The sequence below is a fragment of the Somniosus microcephalus genome, chromosome 17, assembly GCF_052327205.1.
Source record: "Somniosus microcephalus isolate GS21.2 chromosome 17, FLI_Smic_1.0, whole genome shotgun sequence".
In the NCBI taxonomy this organism is placed as follows: Eukaryota; Metazoa; Chordata; class Chondrichthyes; order Squaliformes; family Somniosidae; genus Somniosus; species Somniosus microcephalus.
In genome coordinates this window covers 15530688-15553388 of record NC_141003.1, presented here as the reverse complement: position 1 = coordinate 15553388, position 22701 = coordinate 15530688, and the positions used below count along the sequence as shown (strand labels likewise).

The 22701-nt window shown below is 42.7% G+C and overlaps 1 protein-coding gene across 1 annotated transcript; it reads left to right on the top strand.

Annotated features, from left to right (window-relative positions):
- Window positions 1-9467: 9467 nt before the first annotated feature.
- Window positions 9468-22065, top strand: LOC147105527 (tyrosine-protein phosphatase non-receptor type substrate 1-like). Its single transcript, XM_086010919.1, has 5 exons — window positions 9468-9522; window positions 9692-10012; window positions 11059-11401; window positions 18395-18471; window positions 21983-22065. Exons 1-5 carry the CDS (start codon window positions 9468-9470, stop codon window positions 22063-22065), a joined length of 879 nt encoding a protein of 292 aa, XP_085867045.1.
- Window positions 22066-22701: the final 636 nt, after the last annotated feature.

Sequence of the window (22701 nt, the reverse complement as noted above, 5' to 3'; positions counted from 1 at the left end):
GTCTGCCAACCAGTTCTCTATCCAAGTCAATACCTTGCCCCCAATCCCATGTGCCTTAATTTTGCACGCTAATCTCTTGTGTGGGACCTTATCGAAAGCCTTCTGAAAGTCCAAATACACCACATCCACTGGTTCTCCCTTATCTATTTTACCAGTTACATCCTCAAAAAATTCCAGTAGATTAGTCAAGCATGATTTACCTTTTGTAAATCAATGTTGACTTTGTCCGATCCTGTCACTGCTTTCCAAGTGCTCTGCTATTACATCTTTTATAATAATAGGCTCTAGCATTTTCCCCACGACCGATGTCAGGCTTACCGGTCTAAAATTCCCCGCTTTTGCTCTACCACCTTTTTTGAATAGTGGGGTAACATTAGCTACCCTCCAATCCATGGGTACCGTTCCAGAGTCTATCGAGTTCTGGAAGATGATCAGTAATGCATCTACTATCTCTAGGGCCACTTCCTTAAGTACCCTGGGATGTAGACCAGCAGGCCCTGGGGATTTATCGGCCTTCAGTCCCATCAATTTTCCTAACACCATTTTCCTACAAATACTGATTTCTTTCAGTTCCACTCTTTCATCAGACCCTATGTTCCCCGGCATCTCTGGGAGGTTATTTGTGTCCTCCTTTGTGAAGACAGAACCAAAGTATGCATTTAGTTGGTCTGCCATTTCCTTGTTTCCCATTATAAATTCCCCTGATTCTGACTGTAAGGGACCTATGCTTGACTTCACTCATCTTTTTCTCTTCACATATCTATAAAAGCTTTTACAGTCAGTTTTTATGTTCCCTGCAAGCTTACTCTCATATTCTATTTTCCCTTTATTAATTAATCCCTTTGTCCTCCTTTGTTGACTCCTAAACTGCTCCCAATCCTCAGGATTATTGCTTTTTCTAGCCAATTTATATGTCCTCTCCTTGGATCTTATGCTATCCCTAATTTCCCTTGTTAGCCACGTTTGAGTCACCTTTTTTGTTTTATTTTTATGCCAAACTGGGATGAACAAATTCTGTAGCTCATCCATTCGGTCTTTGAAAGTTTGCCATTGCCTATCCACCGTCAACCCTTTGAGCGCCATTCCCCACTCAATCCTACCAACTCGCTCCTCCGACCATCGTAGTTTCCTTTATTTAAATTGAGGACCCTTCTCTCTGAGTCAACTACTTCATTCTCCATCTTAATGAAGAATTCGATCATATTATGATCGCTCCGACCCAAAGGGCCGCGTACAACAAGATTACTAATTAATCCTTTCTCGTTGCATAATACCCAGTCTAAGATGGCCTGATCTCTGGTTGGTTCCTCGACATATTGGTCCAGGAAACCATCCCATAAACACACCAGGAATTCCTCCTCCACAGTATTGTTACTAATTTGGTTGGCCCAATCTTTCTGTAGGTTAAAGTCACCCATGATGACTGTTGTGCCCTTATTGCACGCTTCTTTAATTTCCCTTTTAATGCCATCCCCAACCTCCACCTTACTGTTTGGAGGTCTATATACCACTCCCACTAATGTATTTTTCCACTTAGTATTTCTCAATTCTACCCATACAGATTCCACATCATCAGAGCTAATATCCTTCATTACAATTGTATTAATCCCTTCTTTAACCAGTAATGCTACCCCACCTCCCTTTCCTTTTTGCCTATCTTTCCTGAATATCGAATACCCCTGGATGTTGAGTTCCCAGTCTTGGCTATCCTTGAGCCACGTTTCTGTAATCCCAAACAAATCGTATTTGTTTACCTCTATTTGTGCAGCCAATTCATCCACCTTATTACAAATGCTCCGTGCATTAAGACACAAAGGCCTAGAAATTCACTATGGCCCCGCCAGCTGGCTAGCGCCCAAAAGTTAGCGCTGGGAGGGGAGCCATTTGCGATCGTCAGATATTCAGTTTTTGCGCCCCAATTCGGAACCGGGCGCTATTCCAGGGTGTGCCCGCCTCCGCTTGGGGCGCTGAAAATGAATTTCAGCGCTCTTGGCGCCGCTGCGCCAGCCGCTGCGGAGCGGCAGGCTGCGGTACTGCAGGCCTCCTCCTTCTCTTAAGGGGGAGCTGCCTGCAACAGGGAGATCGCCGCTGGATAGTGCCGGCAAATGAGCCCGGCACCACGGAGATATGCTGGGTTCACGGAAAGCAGCTGGCAATGCCGCGGGGGGGGTGGTGGAGGAGGCCGGGGAAGGAGGTGCGGGCAGGCGGCCGCCGAAAAAGCGGCCGGCCGCACCTCCACCTGAAAGCGCCCCACTAAGGCTACAGTACGGCCCCGTTTTCTGGTCGCTGTTTGCGGCCGCTGCGGAGGAGGCGGCCGCAACTAAATATGGGGATCGGGCCGGTTTCGGGGCAGAACCGGGGCACTGCGCACACCGATGACGTCATCGGTGCCGGCGCAGCGCTAACAGCTACCGCCGCCAATACCGCTGCGCTGAATATCAGCGCAAACTCCTTTTTGGTGCAGAAGCCCTCTTTAGGTGGTAACTGGCCGCAAAGCTGGCAGCGCCTTAATGAATTTCTAGGCCAAAGCCTTCAGGCTTGTTTTTTTAATGCTCTTAGACCTATTAGAATTATTATTTACTGTGGCCACGTTTGATTTAAACCGATGATTTCTCTGAATACCACGTTTGTTTTTCTCCTTCCTATCTGTTGCTTTTATCCCTGTTTTCCTTTCCTCTGTCTCCCTGCTCAGGTTCCCAACCCCCTGCCATTTTAGTTGAAACTCCCCCCGAACAGTGCTAGCAAACCTCCCCGCAAGGATATTCATCCCGCTCTGGTTCACGTGCAACCCGTCCGACTTGTACAAGTCCCACCTTTCCCAGAAGCAGGCCCAGTGATCCAGGAAACTAAAGCCCTCCCTCCTGCACCAACTGTTTAGCCACGCATTCATCTGCTCTATCCTTCTATTCCTATACTCACTAGCACGTGGCACCAGGAGTAATCCAGAGATTACAACCTTTGAGGTCCTGCTCTTTAATCTGCTACCTAGCTCCCTAAATTCTTGTTGCAGGACCTCATCCCACTTCCTACCTATGTCGTTGGTCCCATTGTGAACCACGACCTCTGCCTGTTCACCCACCCCCTTCAGAATGCCCTGCAGCCGTTCAGTGACATCCTTGACCCTGGCACCAGGGAGGCAACAACATGTGTGTTGTCAGCACTTCAGTAGAGCAGTGTCTAAACACTGCCCTGCTTCCCAGGAGATAAGGGTACAAATTAAAAAACAAAACTGTACTAAGTTGCAAACTATAAACAAGGCCTGTAGCGAGAAAAAGATAGCAACAAAATGTGGGAGTAGAATTAAACTCCAGATCTGTGGCTAGCATGGTCAGGGGTTACCTGAGTTCAAGGGGGTGGGCCCGACAGTTGAGTGGTGGACGCGACATTTGAGTGACTAACCACATAAACCAATAAAGAGTAATTATTATGACATTGTTTGTATGTACACGCCCCATTCTGTAGTAGGTGGGTGGTGCTTATCGAACTTTATTACTTGAATGAATCACTGTTTATTCCCTGTGAGTGCACCTCCTGTTTGAGGGAGCAGGGTGACTCTCCCTTGATAACAAGCCTCTCTTAGTTTCTTTAATAAATTTTGTACTTGTCCTCAATTCCGTCTCCATCTAGAGTTTCTCCAAAAATTCGAATCTAACATAAGTATATCCTTCCTTAAATAAGGAGACCAAACCTGTACGCAGTACTCAAGGTGTGGTCTCACCAATACCCTGTACAGTTGTAGCAGGACTTCCCTGCTTTTATACTCCAACCCCTTTGAAATAAAGGCCAACATTCCATTTGCCTTTTTGATTAATTGCTGTACCTGCATGCTTACTTTTTGTGTTTCATGCACAAGGACCCCCAGGTCCCTCTCAACTCTAGCATTTTGTAATCGCTCTCCATTTAAATAATAATTTGCTTTTTTATTTTTCCTGCCAAAGTGTATAACCTCGCACTTTCCCACATTATACTCCATCTGCCAAATGTTTGCCCACTCACTTAGCCTGTCTATATCCCTTTGCAGGTTATTGAGTCCTCTGCACAACTTGCTTTCCCACCCATCTTTGTATCATCTGCAAACCTGGCTACATTACACTCGCTCCCTTATTCCAAGTCATTAATGTAGATTGTAAATAGTTGAGGCCCCATCACCGATCCTTGTGGCACCCCACTAGTTACCATTTGCCAACTGGAAAATGACCCATTTATCCCGACTCTCTGCTTTATGTTAGTTAACCAACACTCTATCCATGCTAATATATTACCCCCAATTCCTTGATCTCTTATCCTAAGCAGTAACCTTTTATGTGGCACCTTATCGAATGCTTTCTGAAAATCTAAATACACCACATCAACTGGTTCCCCTTTGTCCACCCTGCACGTTACCTCCTCAAACAACTGCAGCAAGTTTGTTAAACATAATTGCCCTTTCATAAAACCATGCTGACCCTGCTTGACTGCATTATGATTTTCAAAATGCCCTGATACTGCTTAATGAGTTATTATGGAAACTGATTGAAAATGCTTTTAATATAAAATGGCACTTTTGTCTGATGAATTATTTTAATTTTCCTGGCATTCATTGGCATAATGGGTTACCTGCTGTTGTGGTGGGAAGTGCAGGTGAAAAAATTGTCGAAAATATGCAAGACTGTTTCCTGACTCAACATTTTAATGAAGTAACTAGGGATAATCATATATTGGATTGTGTGTTTAGTAGTGAGTCTGACCTCGGATCGGGCCTCCATGTGGAGGAACATCTGGCCAACAGTAACCACAACAGTATACGTTTCCAATTGGCTAGTAGACCTAAAGGTACTCAGAACTTACAACTCGTACCAGATTTCAGAAGAGCAAACTTCAGCAAAATGGCAGATGATTTGGAACGGCTAAATTGGCTAGCCCTCCTGGGTGGTGATGAGAACGATGTAGAAAATAAATGAAAAGTTTTTAAGAACAAGATAAAAAAAGATGGAAAACAAATATATACCCAAAATCAAAAGAAGGAAATGTTGTAAGAAAAGCCAAGGTAGCTGATTGGTTATGTATAAAGACAAATAAGATGTAAACAAATGTTTCTCTGAATTAAAGACACTTAATACGCAACTAAACATTTGATTACATGGAGCAACTAAAGAAAAGGAAGGCTACTATTAGTTCAGCAAAAAAGGCTAGTGAAAAAAAGGGTCGTAGACAACTGTGGCAGTAATAGGGAAAGCCTTTTCAGTTATGTGGAGAGTCAGAGAACTATCAAGCACTGTATTGGGCCACTGAAGGGTATTCTAGGACAGGTTACAAAGAAGTCACTGGGTATAGTGGAAATGTTAAATGAGTATTTTGCGCTGGTCTTCATCTTTGAAACTGATGCTCAACTATTAGAATTTAATAACGTTACTAACAAATCTAGTACTAACATAGATGAGCGTATTGTTTTAGAAAGAATAAAGAACTTGAAAATAGATAGAGCAGCCGGGCCAGATGATATCCATCCGAGGGTCCTCAGGAAGATGGGCCAAAGGTGCGAGTCCCTAGCCTTTAACTTTTAATAGCTCACTGAACTTTGGAATTGTTCCAATAGACTGGAAGGAGGCTGGTGTAGTCCCCATCTTTAAAAAAGGTGACAAAACAGACATGGGTAAGTATAGGCTCATTAGTTTAACGTCAGTAATAGGTAAGATGCATGAATGAATGATTAGTGATGCAATATACGAATACATGGATAGAGAGGCACATATTAGGGACAACCAACATGGCTTTATATAAAGGAGGTCATGTCTTACAAATCGAATTCTATTTTTTGAGGAAGTTACAACGTTGGTGGATGAGGGAATTCCAGTAGTATTTGTCGAATCAGATATCCAAAAATCTTTTGAAAAGGTACCGCATAAGAGGCTTCTCTATAAGATCAAAACATCTGGTATTAGTGGTAATACATTGAGCTGGATTCAGAACTGGCTGGCAAGACGTAGAAAAGAAAGTAGTTATGGATGGATTTGAATCTTTTTGGAGATGGCTCACCAGTGGTGTCCCGCAGGGATCAGTGTTGGGACCGTTCTCTTTACATATTTTATTCATGATATGAATGTAGGTGTTGGGGGCACAATCTGAACATTTTCAGATGATACCTTGATCTGTGCGAGTGTTAGAACTGTAGATGATGCTCACCTGCTTCAGGTAGATCTTAATGTGTTGGGAGATTGGGCTCAAAAAATTATGTATAACTTAGATAAGTGCAGTGTTATACATGTGAGCTGTACAAATGCTCAACATTCATACACCCTTCAGGGAAAGACATGAAATATGGTGGAGATAGAAAGAGATTTGGGCATTCTAGTGCATAAATCCTTAAAGGTACAGGAGCAATACCATATAGCCATAGCTAGAGCAAATAGGTTGTTGAGGTGTATCCATAGGACAATTCAGTGCAAGACGAGGCATACTGTTTTGTCATTGTAGAAGGCCTTAGTCAGGCTGCACTTGAAAAACTGTTTCCAGTTTTGGTCTCATCACATGGTGGGTGATATTGAGGCTATGGAAAGGGTGCAGAGGAGGACCAGTAGACTAATTCCCAGTCTAAAGCATCTTAGTTATCACGATAGGCTAAAAGAGTTGGGACTCTCTACCTAAGAGAAACTTAGACTTGGGAGGGGTATCTGGTTGAGGTTTATAACGTAACAAAGGGAATAGATTGTCTTCCAGATGACAGTTTATTTCAATTAAATCGGTTAGGCAGGAAATGGGGTCAACAAAACTAAGTTGTATGAGGCTAGATCTAGGTTAGATGTCAAGAGGTGGTTCTCATGCTGTCTCACGTGGTGGATGCAGACCCACTGAATTCCTTCAAGCCAGAGCTGGATTTTTGTCTCTTTGGGGCAGGGATCACCTCTTACATAGTCTAGGTACTGCAGCGAATTCAGGGCCAGAGTGATCTCCTGGACTCGTTTCCATCAACTAGATGGTTCGGAGAACAATTTCCCAGATATTTTGCCCAAATTGCCATGGGTTTCTTGTTCTTTTTGCCTCCCCCAGTGATCACATGGTTTCAGGTGGGGTGGGGTGTATATGTAGTGATACACAAGGTTTCGCCTTTGTGTGGGACAGGCTCGATTGTCAAGATGGTCTTTACCTGTCCGTCATTGGTCGTATGTTCGTAAGCATCCAACGTTCTGACACACCACTGAGTTCACACTGGGGAGAGGTCATTCACATGCTCTGTGTTTGAGAAGGGATTCACTGATTCTTCCATTTGGAAGAACATGATCCACGTCTAACTGAGGGGGAGAACGTGATCCATCTTCCCATCTGGATCATCTTTTTCTCTCAAGTCCCCGCTTTAGACCTGGATCACATTCTTCCCTATCCCCACTGTTCTCCCCATGCTCTAAACACCGCCGCAACCGCTCTCCCCACCACCGGAGTTCCTGACCACACCCCGCCCAAGCTCCTGATCTCCGCCCGCCACACCACCAAACCCCCCCACACCCCAGCTACTGACTTTCTCCCCCCGGGTCCTGACCTTCTCCTCTGCCCCCCAGCTCCTGAACTTCTCCCCTCCCCCTCGTTCCCCACCTTCTCCCCGAATTCCTGACTTTTTCCCCACCCCCAAGCTCCAGCCCTTCGCCCCACCCCGAGTTACTGACCTTCTGCCCGTCACCCAAGCTCCTGACCGTCTCTGCCCGAGTTCCTCACCTTCTCCCACCGAGTCCCTGACATTCTTCCCTACTCCCGAGCTCCTGAACTTCTCCCCACTGAGTTCGTGACATTCTCCCCCCCTCAGTTCCTGACCTTCTCCCTCACCATGGGCTGCTCTCTCCCATCTCCCCTCTCCTCCCTCCCCTCTCCGAGCTCCTCTCTCTCCCCCTCTCCGAGCTCCTCTCTCCCCTGCCTCCGAGCTGCTATCTTATCCACCCCGCTTCGGTCCCCTCTCCTCTCCAACCTCATGCAATCCCTTGAACCTCTCCACAGAGAGCCGAGGAAAGCTGCTGGTTGATGCCGCGAGCCGCAGCCGCCGTAATATCGGGTGCGCATGTGCGACCGGATCGAGAGTGCATCCGCTGTACCAAACGGGGGCGCAAGCGCAGAGGGACTCAGAACAACGAGGAAATAATCGCTCTCAATATTCATGCACCACAGAGGCATAAGGAAAGCGGTATAAGTGCAAGAGCACAGATAGAACCAAACACAGCAGATTTTTGAACAAGACCTTCCATGCTGCGCTGCTGACCAGAAGATTGGGAAATACCAACCTTGAATCTGTAATCGCTGTTTAATACTGCGTGTATGATTGATACTGCTAAGTGTTACAATAAAACTTTGTTACATCCAATTTGGATGTCCTAGCAAAATCTTTGGCAGGGTAACCTAGGGCCGAGCGTCGCTGACACGAGGGATTCTTATAACACATCCAAGGCCAGATATGGCTGGACCATGTGAAGACTTGCAGAGTCTCACTGTTCTCTGCCGCAACTGCCCACTGCTCTGCAATTGTACTGGGGATCAACAGTAACCCACTGTTTCTTTCACCCTCTACCAACCACATATTGAAACTTTATCCACTAAGTTCACAGACCTCATGAGTTTATTTGTCATCAAATAGAGACCATCCGCTCAGCTACATCTACGGCTTCCTCCTTTCCCCGTGCACACCAGGCCAAATCTCTCTTCCCCATCATACCGTACCTCTGAATCCCTGTTTCCGTGTATTTATCTTCCTTCTTCCCCACATGCACTCATCTAATCCACATGAAACACCTCCTGAATCATAGACCCCAGTCGGACTTAACCGCTGACCACCCAACTTCCTTTTCTGGCCTCCATGATAGCTAAAATTATAAACGATAAATAGAGACTGTCCCCTTTCGTTTGGAAACAGTTGTGGTCACCCATTCTCAATATGCTCACACTCGACCGCTCTCTCCTTGCAAACTGCCACCAAATTTCCAACTTCCCTTAAAATAGTGAACCAGCTGTCACCTCCCAGATGCGTGCCTAGGTGCCCACCAGTCCCAGTTTTAACCTCTCCACTCAGTTTTCTACCTTGCACGCAACATCAAAACTGCCATTAATTAGAGTAAGTGTCACTGTGACCATGGTGCGTAATCTCCTCTTATGTTCGTTTAAACTCCCTTTTGACATGGTCAACCAAACTAACATTCTCCAACGCTTTTCCTCTGTATCCAACCTGCTTAGACTGCCGTCACTTGCCACGAGTGTTAGTAAATTCTGCACTTGAAAATCAAATATATTGCTTTACTCTTTGCTGTCTGTCACACATGTGATTCCAGCAGTCGATTTAAGTGCAGAAGTTAAAAAATCCTACTTCACAAACGAAGCCGAATTTCTGAACCCACAATTACATGATGTTAAACGTCATTGCGACGTATCTTATTGAAAAGTAACCGCAAACCATTCTTAACAGTTGCAAACTCGCAGTTACTGCAGAGAGTCATCAGTTGAATCTGTTGCTCAGAATGTCGGCGACTTTGTTTTTCCTGTGCCTGACTCTCTGGGGGATTATTTACACAGGTATCTCTTTATTCATTGTCGCAGCTCCTTTAATTTATAAAATGATTCCAAGGTAGCTTTCACACTAATTTAGTGAAACGTGCTCCCTCTATTTAGATCATTTCTCTCTCTTCCAACTCCATGACTTGTCTAATACAATTAACCTGTACTTGACTATATTTTCTGACAGCAGCGGACCAGATTTCGTTCAGTGTGACTCAAGCCCCCAAACAAGCGACTGTATCCAGAGGGGGGATCATCACCTTCTACTGCATATTCTCCATCTCGCAGGACAATTCCTGGGTAAGAGTGTATTGGTGGAAACAGGGTGAGAATGAATACCTGCGCACAAGCGCCGATAACAGAAAACGATTTGGTCTGAAAAGTAAAGCGAGCGGGTTCTTTCAGTTGCTGGGCGCAAGTTTCCGAGACTCTGGAGTCTACCACTGTGCAGTGTTCCATCGGGGAATAATTCGAGGAAATGGAACCGGATCACATCTAATTGTGCATGGTAAGTGTGAAACACACGAGAGCGGCACTGTCGAAAATATATCGAGCATAACAAATTGGGATGTTTTGTGAATGCTTTATTGCACCGCCTTTGGCAGTATACACATTCCTATCAATACATTTCTAGGTAAGTTAACTTGTATGTTCGTGTTCTCTGTGTCGAACTGCTAAATAGACATTCAATGTCACAGGCAGAGTATTGCAAAATGTATCAATATTAACCAATTAGACTATAATTCAACAATTTATACACCTGATGTCTAATAGCGGAAGCTCGGAACAAGTTCCAAGCATATAACTGACTGAAAATCGTTCTTGCTAATGCGTCTCACCCAACATCTACATCTTGGCTCATTTCTGTCTGCCCCCATCGCTGTCTTTGCGGTTTAACGTTCCTGAAATTAATTCTCACATAATGTTAGCGTCAGGGATTAGAAAGCCAGCGTGAAACTAACTGTTGATCAATGGATTCACTCAACAAACTGAAGCTTGGAACACACAGCGTTGTCACCTTACTAACCTCCAATAAATAAAACAATAACGAGAAACTGTGGCACCGAAACCTCCTGAGCTTCAACTCAGCATAATTTATTTCAGAAAATGTCCGGCTTCGGCTGTGAGATCTGTCCGAAATCTACCAAGCCCTCGTTTTATCATCTACAAAATGCAAATTACACCTCAATGTCAATCTATGAATAAAAAACACGGAGGGTCTCGGGGCGCTTACTTACCCCCAGGGTTTAATTATTTAATACTTGGGGACTATGAAACGCAAACATCGATTAGCAACCGTTGCGATGTCTGAGTAACTGCTGAGTGACTCAAAGTCTTGGAGTGGATGGCGCAAGTAAATTTGAACAGATGCCGGAGTCTACGAGAGATATGGATAGGGTGTGTGTAGATGGCATGCATAGCATTAACATGACAAGAGGCTGTGCTTTGTAATGGTGCTATGATAATATAATGCACCGAAGGCAAATCAGAATCATATTTAATTTCTCGCAATGGTGCTCAGTAAACCGACTTTGTTCATTCTCTGCTCTGCAGCGGCCCCAACCCCACTGAAGATTGTCTCCAGGACAACTGAAGGGAATTCACCTGCGTCTCTGACTCTTGTGTGTGAAACGGCTGCGTTTTATCCGGAGAATTTCACCCTCACTTGGTATAAAAATGGCGTCGAAACTGCATCAGGAATAGATACCAGGAAAGTGCAGAACACGGAGGGACTGTATGAAGTTTGCAGCTCTTTGACTGAGATGCAGTCTGTCCCGAGAAAGGCCAATTATACCTGTTTGGTTTCTCATGTCTCTCTCGAGACTTCAGCTGCTGTCACCTATGTTGTTTCTAAATCTAACCAAGGTATGAAGCCTACAGTACAAAAACAGCTTCTGTTAAATTCGTAAAGAGAAAAATCGTAGAGTTTGTACATGCTAACAATCATGAAGTTAGTCCACAGAAACCCCGTGGGAGATATCAACGAAAGTATTAAATTCATGTTTTAATGTATAATATCATTACATAGGAGTACATAGGATATACAGCACAGAAACAGGCCATTGGGCCCAAACAGTCCATTCCGGCGTTTATGCTCCACTCGAGCCTCCTCCCGTCTTTCCGCAACTTACACCGTCAGCATAACCCTCTATTCCCTACTCCCTCATATGTTTATCTAGCCTCTCCTTAAATACATCTATACTATTTGCCTTAACTAATCCCTGTGGTAGCGAGTTCCGCGTTCTCACCACATGGAAACATTCTCTCTCTATCTACTCTATCAAAACCTTTCATAATTTTAAAGACCTCAATTAGTTCACCCCTCAGCCTTATTTTTCCAGATGAAAAGAGACCCAGCCGGTTCATTCTTTCCTGATAGGCATACCGTCGCATTTCTGGTATCCCCTTGTAAATCTTCTCTGCTCCCTCTCCAGTGTCTCTATAGCCTTTTTATAATATGGTGACCAGAATTGTGCGCAGTACTCCAAGTATGGTTTAACCAAGGTTCGATACTGGTTTATCATAACTTCCCTACTTTTCAATTCTGTACCTCTAGAAATAAATCCTAGTGCCTGCTTTATTTGTTATGGCCTTGTTAACCTGTGTCACTACTTTAATTGATTTGTGTATTTGTACTCCGAGATCCCTTTGTTCCTCTACCCCACCCAGACTCGCACGTTCTAAGTAATAAGTGACCTCCCTATTCTTCCAACCAAAATGTAATCCCTCACATTTCTCCGTGCTGAATTTCATTTGCCAATTATATGTCCATTCTGCAAGATTATTAAGGTCTTCCTATAATTTGTTGCAGTCCTCCTAAGTATTAACTATCAACCCAATTTGTGTCATCCGCAAATTTAGAAATTGTGTTTTTGATTCCAAAGTCTAAATTGTTCATATATATTGTGAACAACAGTGGTCCCAATGCTGATCCCTGTGGAACACCAGTACCCACCTTCTGCCACTGTGAATAGCTACCCTTTACCTCTACTCTCTGCTTTTTGTCTTGAAGCCAGTTCGCTGTCCATTCTGCTAGTTGTCCCCTGGCTCCGCATTCTCTGACCTTATTCATTAGTCTATTACGTGATACCTTATAGAAGGCCTATTGAAAATCTAGATAAATTAATTATATTGCATTACCCTTGTCTATTCTCTCTGTTAACTCTTCAAAAAATTCAAGGAGGTTGTTCAAACAAGACTTTCCCTTTTGAAATTCATGCTGACTATTCATTGTTATATTTTTGGCTGCTAGATGTTCTTCTATTTTCTCCTTTAGTAGCGATTCCTTTATTTTTCCTACTGTCGTATTTAAGCTGACTGATCCATAGTTCCTGGACATGTTCTATCTCCCTTCATAAATATTGCTTTATGTTAGCTATCTGCCAGTCCTCTGGCACTACATCTTTTTCTAATGGATTATTAAATATGTGTAGTAATGCCTTTACATAGAAACATAGATGATAGGAGCAGGAGTAGGCCATTCGGCCCCACGGGCCAGCTCCACCATTCAATGCAATCATGGCTGATCATCCAAATTCAGTACCCTGTCCCTGCCTTCTCCCCATACCCCTTGATCCCCTTAGCCTTAAGAAATATATCAAACTCCTTCTTGAATATATTTAATGAATCAGCCTCAACTCTCTTCTGTGGTACAGAATTCCATAGGTTCACCACTCTCTGGGTGAAGAAATTCCTACTCATCTCAGTCCTAAATGGCTTACCCCTTATCCTTAGACTGGGACCGCTGATTCTAGACTCTCCTGCCATCGGGAACAGCCTTCCTGCATCTAATCTGTCTAGTCCTGTTAGAATTTTATAAGTTTGAATGAGATCCCCTCTCATTCTTCTAAACTCTAGCGAATATAAGCCTAATCGTCCCAATCTCTCTTCATACATTATTCCTGCCATCCCAGATATCAGTCTGGTGAATCTTCACTGCACTCCCTCCATGGCAAGAACATCCTTCCTCAGATAAGGCGACAAAACTGCACACAATACTCAAGGTGTGGTCTCACCAAGGCCCTGTACAACTGCAGCAAGACATCCTTGCTCCTGTACTCGAATCCTCTCGCTATGAAGGACAGCATACCATTTGCCTTCTTAACCGTCTGCTGCACCTGCATGCTTACCTTCAGCAACTGGTGCACAAGGACACCCAGGTCTCGTTGCACTTCCCCTTTTCCTAATCTATTGCCATTCAGATAATAATCTGCCTTCCTGTTTTTGCACAAAAGTGGATAACCTCGCATTTATCCACATTATACTGCATCTGCCATGCATCTGCCCAATCCCCCAAACTGTCCAACTCATACTGGAGTCGCTCGGCATCCTCCTCACATCGCACACACCCACCCAGCTTTGTGTCATCTGCAAACTTGGAGATATTAGATGTAGTTCCCTCGTCTAGATCATGAATATATATTCTGAATAACTGGGGTCCTAGCACCCATTCCTGTGGTACCCCACTAGTCACTGCCTTCCACTTGGAAAACGACCCATTTATTCCAACTCTTTGCTTCCTGACTGCCAACCAGTTTTCTATCCAAGTCAGTACCATACCCCCAGTCCCATATGCTTTAACTTTGCACGCTAGTCTCTTATGCGGGACCTTATCGAAAGCCTTCTGAAAGTCCAAATACACCACATCCACCGGTTCTCCCTTATCTATTCTACCAGTTACATCCTCAAAAAATTCCGGTAGATTAGTCAAAAATGATTTACCTTTTGTAAATCCATGTTGACTTTGTCCAACCCTGTCACTGTTTACCAAGTGCTCTGCTATTACATCTTTTCTAATGGACTCTAGCATTTTCACCACTACCGATGTCTGGCTTAACGGCCGAAAATTCCCCGTTTTTTCTCTACCACGTTTTTTAAATAGTGAGGTTACATTAGCTACCCTCCAATCCATGGGAACTGTTCCAGAGTCTATAGAATTTTGTTATCTCTTCCCTGGATTCTTTTAAAATGCACAGATGTAATCCATCTGGACCAGGGATTTTTTCCTCTTTGAATTTGATCAGCTTATTTAATATATCTCCTCTTGTTATTTTAAATGCAGCTATTTAATTACTAATCTTGTGATCCAATGTCATGGATGCTGGGAGAATGTTTCCCTTGGCTGTGGAGTATAGAACCATGGGCCACAGCCTCAAGATAAAGGGTAGGCCATTCAGGACTGAGATGAGAAATGTCTTCACACAGAGGGTGGTGAATCTTTGGAATTCTCTACCCCAGAGGGCTGTGGATGCTCAGTCATTGAGTATATTCGAAACAGAAGTCGACAGATTTCTGACTAGTAAAGGCATCAAAGGATATGGCAATTGGGCCGGTGAATGGAACTGATTCAGAACATCAGCCATGATCTCATTGAATGGCAGAGCAGGCTTGAAGGGTGAATGGCCTTCCCCTGCTCCTATTTCTTATGTTCTTATATTTTTATGTCCACCAGTTCTATCTCCCTGTTAAATACAGAGGCAAATTAATTATTTAAGATTTTTGCCATCCCTCTATCACTGCCTGTGGTATTATCCTTTCCATCCCTTAATGGCCCTATTCCCATCCCGACCTCCTTTTTTTTTAATGTTCCTTGAAAATTTTGTTTCATAGTTCCTCTTTGACTATCCTTTTTTTGACTTCTCTCCTAACCTCTTCGTATTTTCCCTTATCACGCTCTCCTCTGCTGTCCATGCACTTAATGTATGCCTCTTTCCTTACGCTCAATTTTCCATTATATCTTTATTCATCCATGGCATCTCATTAGTGGTTAGTTTGTTCTTGTTTTTTAACAGAATATATTTTTCCTGGACTCTGTTGAACACAGTTTTAAATGATTCCCATTGCTGTTTTATTTCATTGTTTGCCAATATCATTGCCCGTTTTATTTTCCCAATTTCTATTTTCAGTCCCTCAACATCAGCTTTTCTCTACTCTATTACCATGGTCCTTCTCAATTATTATTTTAAAGAGTATTATATCATGGTCAATATTGCATAGATGTTGCCCTACTTTTATTTCTCTTATCTGCCCTGGTTCATTCCCCTTTACTAGATCCAATAGCAAATCCTCCCTTCTTGGGCTTTCTAAATATTGGGTTAGAAAGGAGTCCTGTACACATTGTAGAAACTCCATTCCCTTATCCCCTTTACCTACCTCTTCTGTCCAATTAATATCTGGGTAGTTGAAATCCCCCATGATAATTATTCTATACTTTTTACTAATTTTCCTAATTTGTTTGCATAGTTCATCCTCCACATCCCTTTCACTGTTAGGTGGCCTGTTGACTACCCCGATTAGTGTGATTTACCATTCTTATTTTTCATCTCCATCCACATGCATTCTATTTCTGTCATGCTGATAGCTGCGTCAATTTTTTCTACTGCCATTATGTTATCCCTAATAAGTACAGATACACCACCTCCCCTTTTTCCCTCTCTAACTATTCTAAATATGTTATAAGCTGCAATGTTTAATTCCCAGCCCTAATTTGTCTGTAGCCTTGTCTCAGTAATCCCTACTAGGTCTGGCTCCTCACAATGCATGATTGCATCCGGCTCCCCTGTTTTATTACGGACACTGTGTGCTGTACAGACATTTTTAATAGCATTTACTTTCACTTTCATTTTAACCATCTTTTTACACTCCTGTTCTATAACTCTATTTATTCGCTGGCCATCAAAGTACTCCCTTACTTTATTCTTTCCTATGCTCTCATTTCCTGTTTTGTTTATATTTAATCTAGTTTCATTTCTTGTGGATCCCTGCCCCCATCTTACTAATTTAAAGCCTTTGCCACCTCCCTATTTACCCTTTCTGATAGGACACAGGTCCCATCCCGGTTTAGCTGGCGCCCGTCCCATTGGTTCAGCTCCTTCCTGTCCCAGTACTGCTGCTAGTGTCCCATGAAAAGGAACACTCTTTCCCACACCAGCCCTTTAGCCACGTGTTAATTCCTCTGATCTGACTGCTTCTCTGCCAATTTGCACGTGGCTCGGGTAATAATCCAACGATTGTTACCCTCGAGGTCCTGCTTTTTAATTTAGCTCCTGACTTCAGCACGACCTCCTCCCTGGTCCTACCTATGTCGTTTGTTCCACGTCGACCAGAACAACCCGATGTGCTGTAAAATGGGTTAGATCGCCCGCCACACATATATTCTCAGTCAAACTTTATTTGTTTTCAAATTCCTCTAATTGATGTATAATAATATAAGAACATATTAACATAATAAATAGGAACAGCAGTAGCCCATATGGCCCATCGAACCTGCTGCACCATTCAATCACTTCATGGCTGACCTAACTCAACTCCACTTTCCCGTCCTATCCCCATAACCCTTGATTCCCTTAGTGCCCAAAAATCTATCGATCATAGTCTTGAATATTTTCATCGACTGAGCATCCACAGCCCAGTGGGGTAGAGAAGTCCGAAGATTCAAAACAATCTGAATGAAGACATTTCTCCTCATCTCAGTCCTATATGGCCGACCCCTTATCCAGAGATTATGACGACTAGTTCTAGATTCTCGAACCGAGGGAAACATCCTCTCAGCATCTACCCTGTCAAGCCCTTTTAAGAATGTTATACATTTCAATGATATCACCTTTCATTTTTCTAAACTCCAGAGAATATAGGCCCATTCTATTCAATCGCTCTTCATAGGACAACCCTCTCATTACAGGAATCAAACTAATGAACATTCGTTGTACTCCCTCTAAGGGAAGTATATAATTCCTTAGTTAAGGAGGCCAAAACGGTAAACAGTACCCCAGGTGCTGTCTTACCAAAGCCCTAGATAATTGCAGCAAGACTTTCTTACTCTTATACTCCAACCCCTTGGAAAGGAAACATACGCAGCAATATATATTTTGTCCGATTATATTTCCTCACCTACTTATTATTAATGATAATTTCCAGTTTCGCCTGTTTCCATGTTAATATTGTTTTATTCTTTACCATTGTCTGCTCTCCTTGCAAGACTGTTACCAAGAGCTACAGTCATGTTGTTTGCTCTGAGATTTCTCCCAATGCAGTTCCCGATCCTGACCCCACTTTCGGATACTTCAGCTAAATACCACCAAGATCTTTATCTTTATTGCTCCATTATATTTCACATTCTGCCCGTTAGTAATCATTTTTTGTTTCTTTCCATGTTAAAATGGTTTTATTAGTTTACATTATCTGCATCAAGTCTGTTATCAGGAGCTGCATTGATGCTGCCTGCGCCCGGGCTTCTCCCAATGCAGTTCCCGATCATGATCTCCCTTCCGGCGAACCCTCGTAAAGAGTTCTGAAATTAACCCACTGGCCAACACGTACCCCTTACCCCTCCATGGCATTGCAGGTTGGACCTGTTTCATACATTTCGTTTAAACTGTGCTAACGGCATGGCTGCAGTACAGCCGCTTACATGGTTTTAATAACAACTGTTTGCCTCAACAGACAATAATTAATAAACCAATGCGCGTTGATCTTACTTTAATACATGCAGTGTGATTTAGGAGTTTAACCGATTTCTGCAATTCGGCATTTATGCTGGCAACGGCGAAACAATTTTCACCGTCAAAGGGAAACTTGTCCCTCTCGTATTGTACCTCCGCTGCGACAGTGTTCGAAAGCCTTAAATTCGGGACCCCTTCGCATATTATTGCAGCTGCGTCTCATCCATTCGATGATGAAGTTCGCTATGATATTTTATGTAAAAAATTATTAATTTAAACGTCATTTTCCGTTCTATACTGCGGACTTACTGAAAACATCATTGTTTAACCAATAAACTCTGCTTAGGCCTCTGTTTACAAAACACCCACCATAATATACAACTTAATATATATGCTCCTATTAATCTTGCAGATAATGTCGGTATGCCCCCTTACTACTCGTATTTTAGATATGCGGTGGGTGGATTGGCGTTTCTAGTTCTCCTGATCATCATTTGGACGCACTGCCAATTTCAGATTAATAAAGGTAAGATCTGATGTAAGCTTTTGATTTTAGTACAACACTTCAGAGAGCTGACGGGAGAGGGGGAGTGAGAATCTACGACTAACAGAGTAAGGAGAATTCTACTATTAAGACTTAAACTTGAAGTCAGTGTTTTCTGTTTTCAGGGTCCACTGATTGTCAAAGACAGTAATAAATTCTACACCTCAAAGCGCAGAAATACTCCAACAATCAAATTAAAAATGGATCTGATTATTTATATATATGCAACAGAAATTTCCACTTTAAGGCAAGTGGTAAATGAAATTTGCTCTGACGCACAATCACTTTCCCAACCAGTCCATTGGGATTCCGCAATTAGTTAGAATGAAGCGGTGAGCCTCCGGCCCGAAATGGCAGAAGACCATTGCTGCTCGCTACAGGGGCTGGGATTTCAAACACTGTCGGCAAAATCTGAAATTGACAATCATGTTCGACTTTGCACCTTCTCTAGAAATGTCTTTGAAAACGCTGATATTGAAACTGAGTAAATACTTCAATCATTCTTTCTGATTAAACGTCATTAATTCACAGGTGAAAAAGGTATAAAGGGACCGCTACGCATTGAAGAGCCGAAACGTTCATTCATGCATCTCCGCAAAGGGTTGAAATATGAAGAATGATGATTGCTGTAATGGAGAGATTTTATCATCATCATGTCAGAACAGTTTGCCTATTTTCTAAAAGTATTTCTCCCGCGTAATGGGTCATTCAAATCGTTTAGAAAAATATTTAACACCGGGAGCTCGGGGATGAAATTGGCCTTCCGAAAACAAAATCGGGCACGGTGTGAAACGGGTTGCCGATTCGCTATCCCCCGTTTCGCGCTACCGCCGAAGACCAATTTTTCCCCCGCTCCCGATGCGTACTGTAATAAATGGCTGAAAAGCACAAAAGAAAACTGTCAGTTTCGCTGAAACTGTACCTCGGTAATAATTGTTTTTAGAATCAATAATATGTTTTTTGGGGGGGGGAAATGCTTAATGAATTCGTGTTCTAGAACTGCTGCACATTTAAAGGTGTCTGTAACTGTGTTGTAGAGAGAACATTGACACGTTTAAATATTAGTTACAGTAATTATCGGCCTTTACATCCGTACTTATTTAAAGATATTCATTATGGTTTTTCTGCTTTATCTCTAGCCCAGGTCATTCTGTTCAATGTTTCACCAGCATTACGTGAACTGGTGAAAGCAGTGAAACAGACCCATAACAACATATTTTGTTTCTGGCCCACATAGGAAGCAAAGGCTCAAATCGCTAATATGCTGCAATAGATTTGAACAGCACCTTGTAAACTCCAAGGCTTAAGCTTGACCAGGAGAGGGCCACGTGCCCTCAGACGGGACTGAGAAGCGGATGAGACAGACACAGATCACCGCAGTAGCACCAACATTCATGCGATAATGGAGAATATAAGTTTGGCTGACTCTAGTCGTGTATTGTAGCTCAGGCAGTTTGTGTATTATTCCGATGACTACTTTGAGCAACAGCCAAGAAACTGGCAAACCGGTCCATAAACAGTCTTTCCAAACACGGAGTTACCGAATAAACAAAGGACCTACGCGACGCTAGAATTGTCAGGCTCCAAAAAATCGAGGAAATCCAAAAATAACAAATGAAAACAGAGTCACTTATTCCAGTATTATATCATAGAATGTAGATGTAATTGTTTGTTATTGCTTAAATATTAGAGGAATTTTCATTTGAGTACTTGCAATAAAATGAACCTTGCTTGTACATTTTTGATCAATCTGTAGTACGTAATAGATGAAAAATATCTGCAATGATACGCTAATTATTTTGTTGTATCGAGTTACCCTCATACATCAATTCAATAAGAATAAAGATTATTAGATCTCTCTTATCTTATCAATCAACCATTCGTGATTTTCTTTGTGTGTTTTGATTTGTTTGTTGCGTTACTGCGTCCTGACTTCAGGTGCAGGCGATTCTCTTGATTTGGACCTGTAAGATCTTATAGATCTCTGAGTTCTTGGACAAGACACCAATCGGCAGCAGCCAGTGTGTTTGAGCAATAGATCAAGATTTATTAAACATACAGCGTAATATACTTAATATTAGGCGATAGATTTAACGAGTAGCTCGCAGCCCTAGGTCTCTGGAACCTCTCGGACACAGATGATGTCGTCTTAAGTCTGTTCCTTTGTACTCGCAGTACGCCTGTGTAAAGTTATTCTTTGGGTATCGAGGTTCTAACCCTTTCCTTATCAAAAGTTGTTTTGGCCAGTGTCCATATATGGTTTTTAACAAAATCACCTTTTTTAATTGGTTCTAATGGCCAAAATACCATTGTCACACAGACTAAGGTAGCATCCCGCCTTTCCAGTATTTTTTCACCAACATTGCCATGTTCAGTGTTATCTTGTTTATAGTTTTGTTAAGAGAATTCTAAGTTCTATACAGCATTATAATATGTTATTTAATGATTTAACTTTCACTCGCAGTCTGTGGCTGTTTGTTATCAAAACTTAGTCAAAACTGCTTTTGACTGTGCAGCTACATTTTGAACAAGTTTTCTAGTTACCCAGGAGTAATTATGGGTAATATTATTTGGTCAATGGCTATACTTGAAGTTATTAATATATGATTCTCGTCTACTAAATATCTTTAAATATCAGCCTTTCGTACAGACCCGCCCATAAACCCTCTGAACACAGCGTGCAGGTGATGGAGCATGAGATGCCTTTCTTTAAATTCTGTATGACTATCCATTCCTATTTGAAGCGATGCGCCAGACAATTTCAAGTTGCTACCAAAGGAATAGCCTCGATTATTCTAATTAGATTTTGTCTTCAAAAGGATAGTGCTTCTAGAGAGTTCTCAGACGAGCAACAGTTATGAATCCGGGATATAGTACTGAAGTTGTGAGAAAATCCCTACAGAGCTTAATGCATTTTTATTGGGGGAAGGTCCGAATTAACGCTGATGCAGGATTTAAAATTTCAAAGACGTGGATAATGTCGATATTAGTAGGTTGTGAGGTTTGACCCGGAACTAGAGGTTCAGAATTAACAAGCCTCAAGAAAGAGAATAGAACTACAACCACTTCTTTATTGTAGCGTGGCTGCCTCATCAGCTGAAAGTTAACGAGCCGTTTCCACGATTAAACTGTGAGTATTGAGGAAGTAGATCACTTCAGTTATAGGGATAGGAAGGGCATTTACGGCTAGTTACTGGAAGAAAGGCAGTCCAGCCGTTTCAGTGACTTAACCTTTAGCTCCAAATTTAAAGATATTCATTATGGTTTTTGTGATTTATCTCTCGCCCAGGTCATTGCCTCTTGCTCGGCCTAACTGTACTGCGTGGGTGTCTGTGGGCATTAACAAGCATTTTAGAATCCTAGAATGTTACAGCACAGATTCAGATCACGCAGCTCTAAAAATCTGTACTTTTTGTGCTCCCCATATGAAATACTTAGTTAGTTCCATTTTCCTTTTAGTTTTCTAATACCTTTAATATTCCTCTTTTTCTAGCATCTAATTCACTTCTAAAAGAATTCCTGGGCAGTGATTCAACAATGTTTTGTGGCAGAGAATGTCCACAGCTCATATTCTAACCAGCCTCTGTTCAAAGAGTATTTTACCTCTTCATTTTTGCGAATCTGTTAAAATAATGTTCACATGTCACCGTCTACTGGTCACTGGAAATATTCTATCACTGTTTGCTTATCATAACGCCTCCTAATCTTGAAAACCTTTATCAGGTCACTCCAACCTTTTCTGCTCCAGTGAAATAAGTCCGTGCTTCTGTAGCAATAACTTTCCATTCTCAGTCATTTAGACGGCCCCTTGTAATTTGCCTTTGTATTCTTTCATAGTTTCCAGTCTGAGCGAGCGGACCTGCGGGAGGAACGGAGTCGGAGGCCGGGGATAAAGGTAACGCGTAGCTAAGAAATACTAAGCAAGGCTAAGAAATACTTGGAAAGCATGTTTCTAGAAGTGGTCACCCTGCAGCCTCGGATTGTGCAGGCAGAGATGGAATGGGTGATCACCAGACAGAGAAGGAGGTCCAGGCAGGTAAGGCAGGAATCCTAGAGTGCATCTCGCTCGCTAACCGGTTCAAAGTTCTGGAAACTGATGGGGGTGATGGCTCCTCTGGGGAGAGCAGCCAGAGCCAAGGCCACGGCACCATGGGTGGCTCAGCTGCACAGTGGGGCGGAAGAAGAAGAGTGGAAGAGCAATGGTGATAGGGG

Excerpts from the sequence above, each read along its gene's own strand:
- LOC147105527 (XM_086010919.1), top strand. The coding sequence starts at position 9,468 with ATGTCGGCGACTTTGTTTTTCCTGTGCCTGACTCTCTGGGGGATTATT. Across the intron at positions 10,013-11,058 it reads ATCACATCTAATTGTGCATG|CGGCCCCAACCCCACTGAAG; the intron begins GTAAGTGTGAAA and ends TCTGCTCTGCAG. Across the intron at positions 18,472-21,982 it reads CCAATTTCAGATTAATAAAG|CATCTAATTCACTTCTAAAA; the intron begins GTAAGATCTGAT and ends CTCTTTTTCTAG.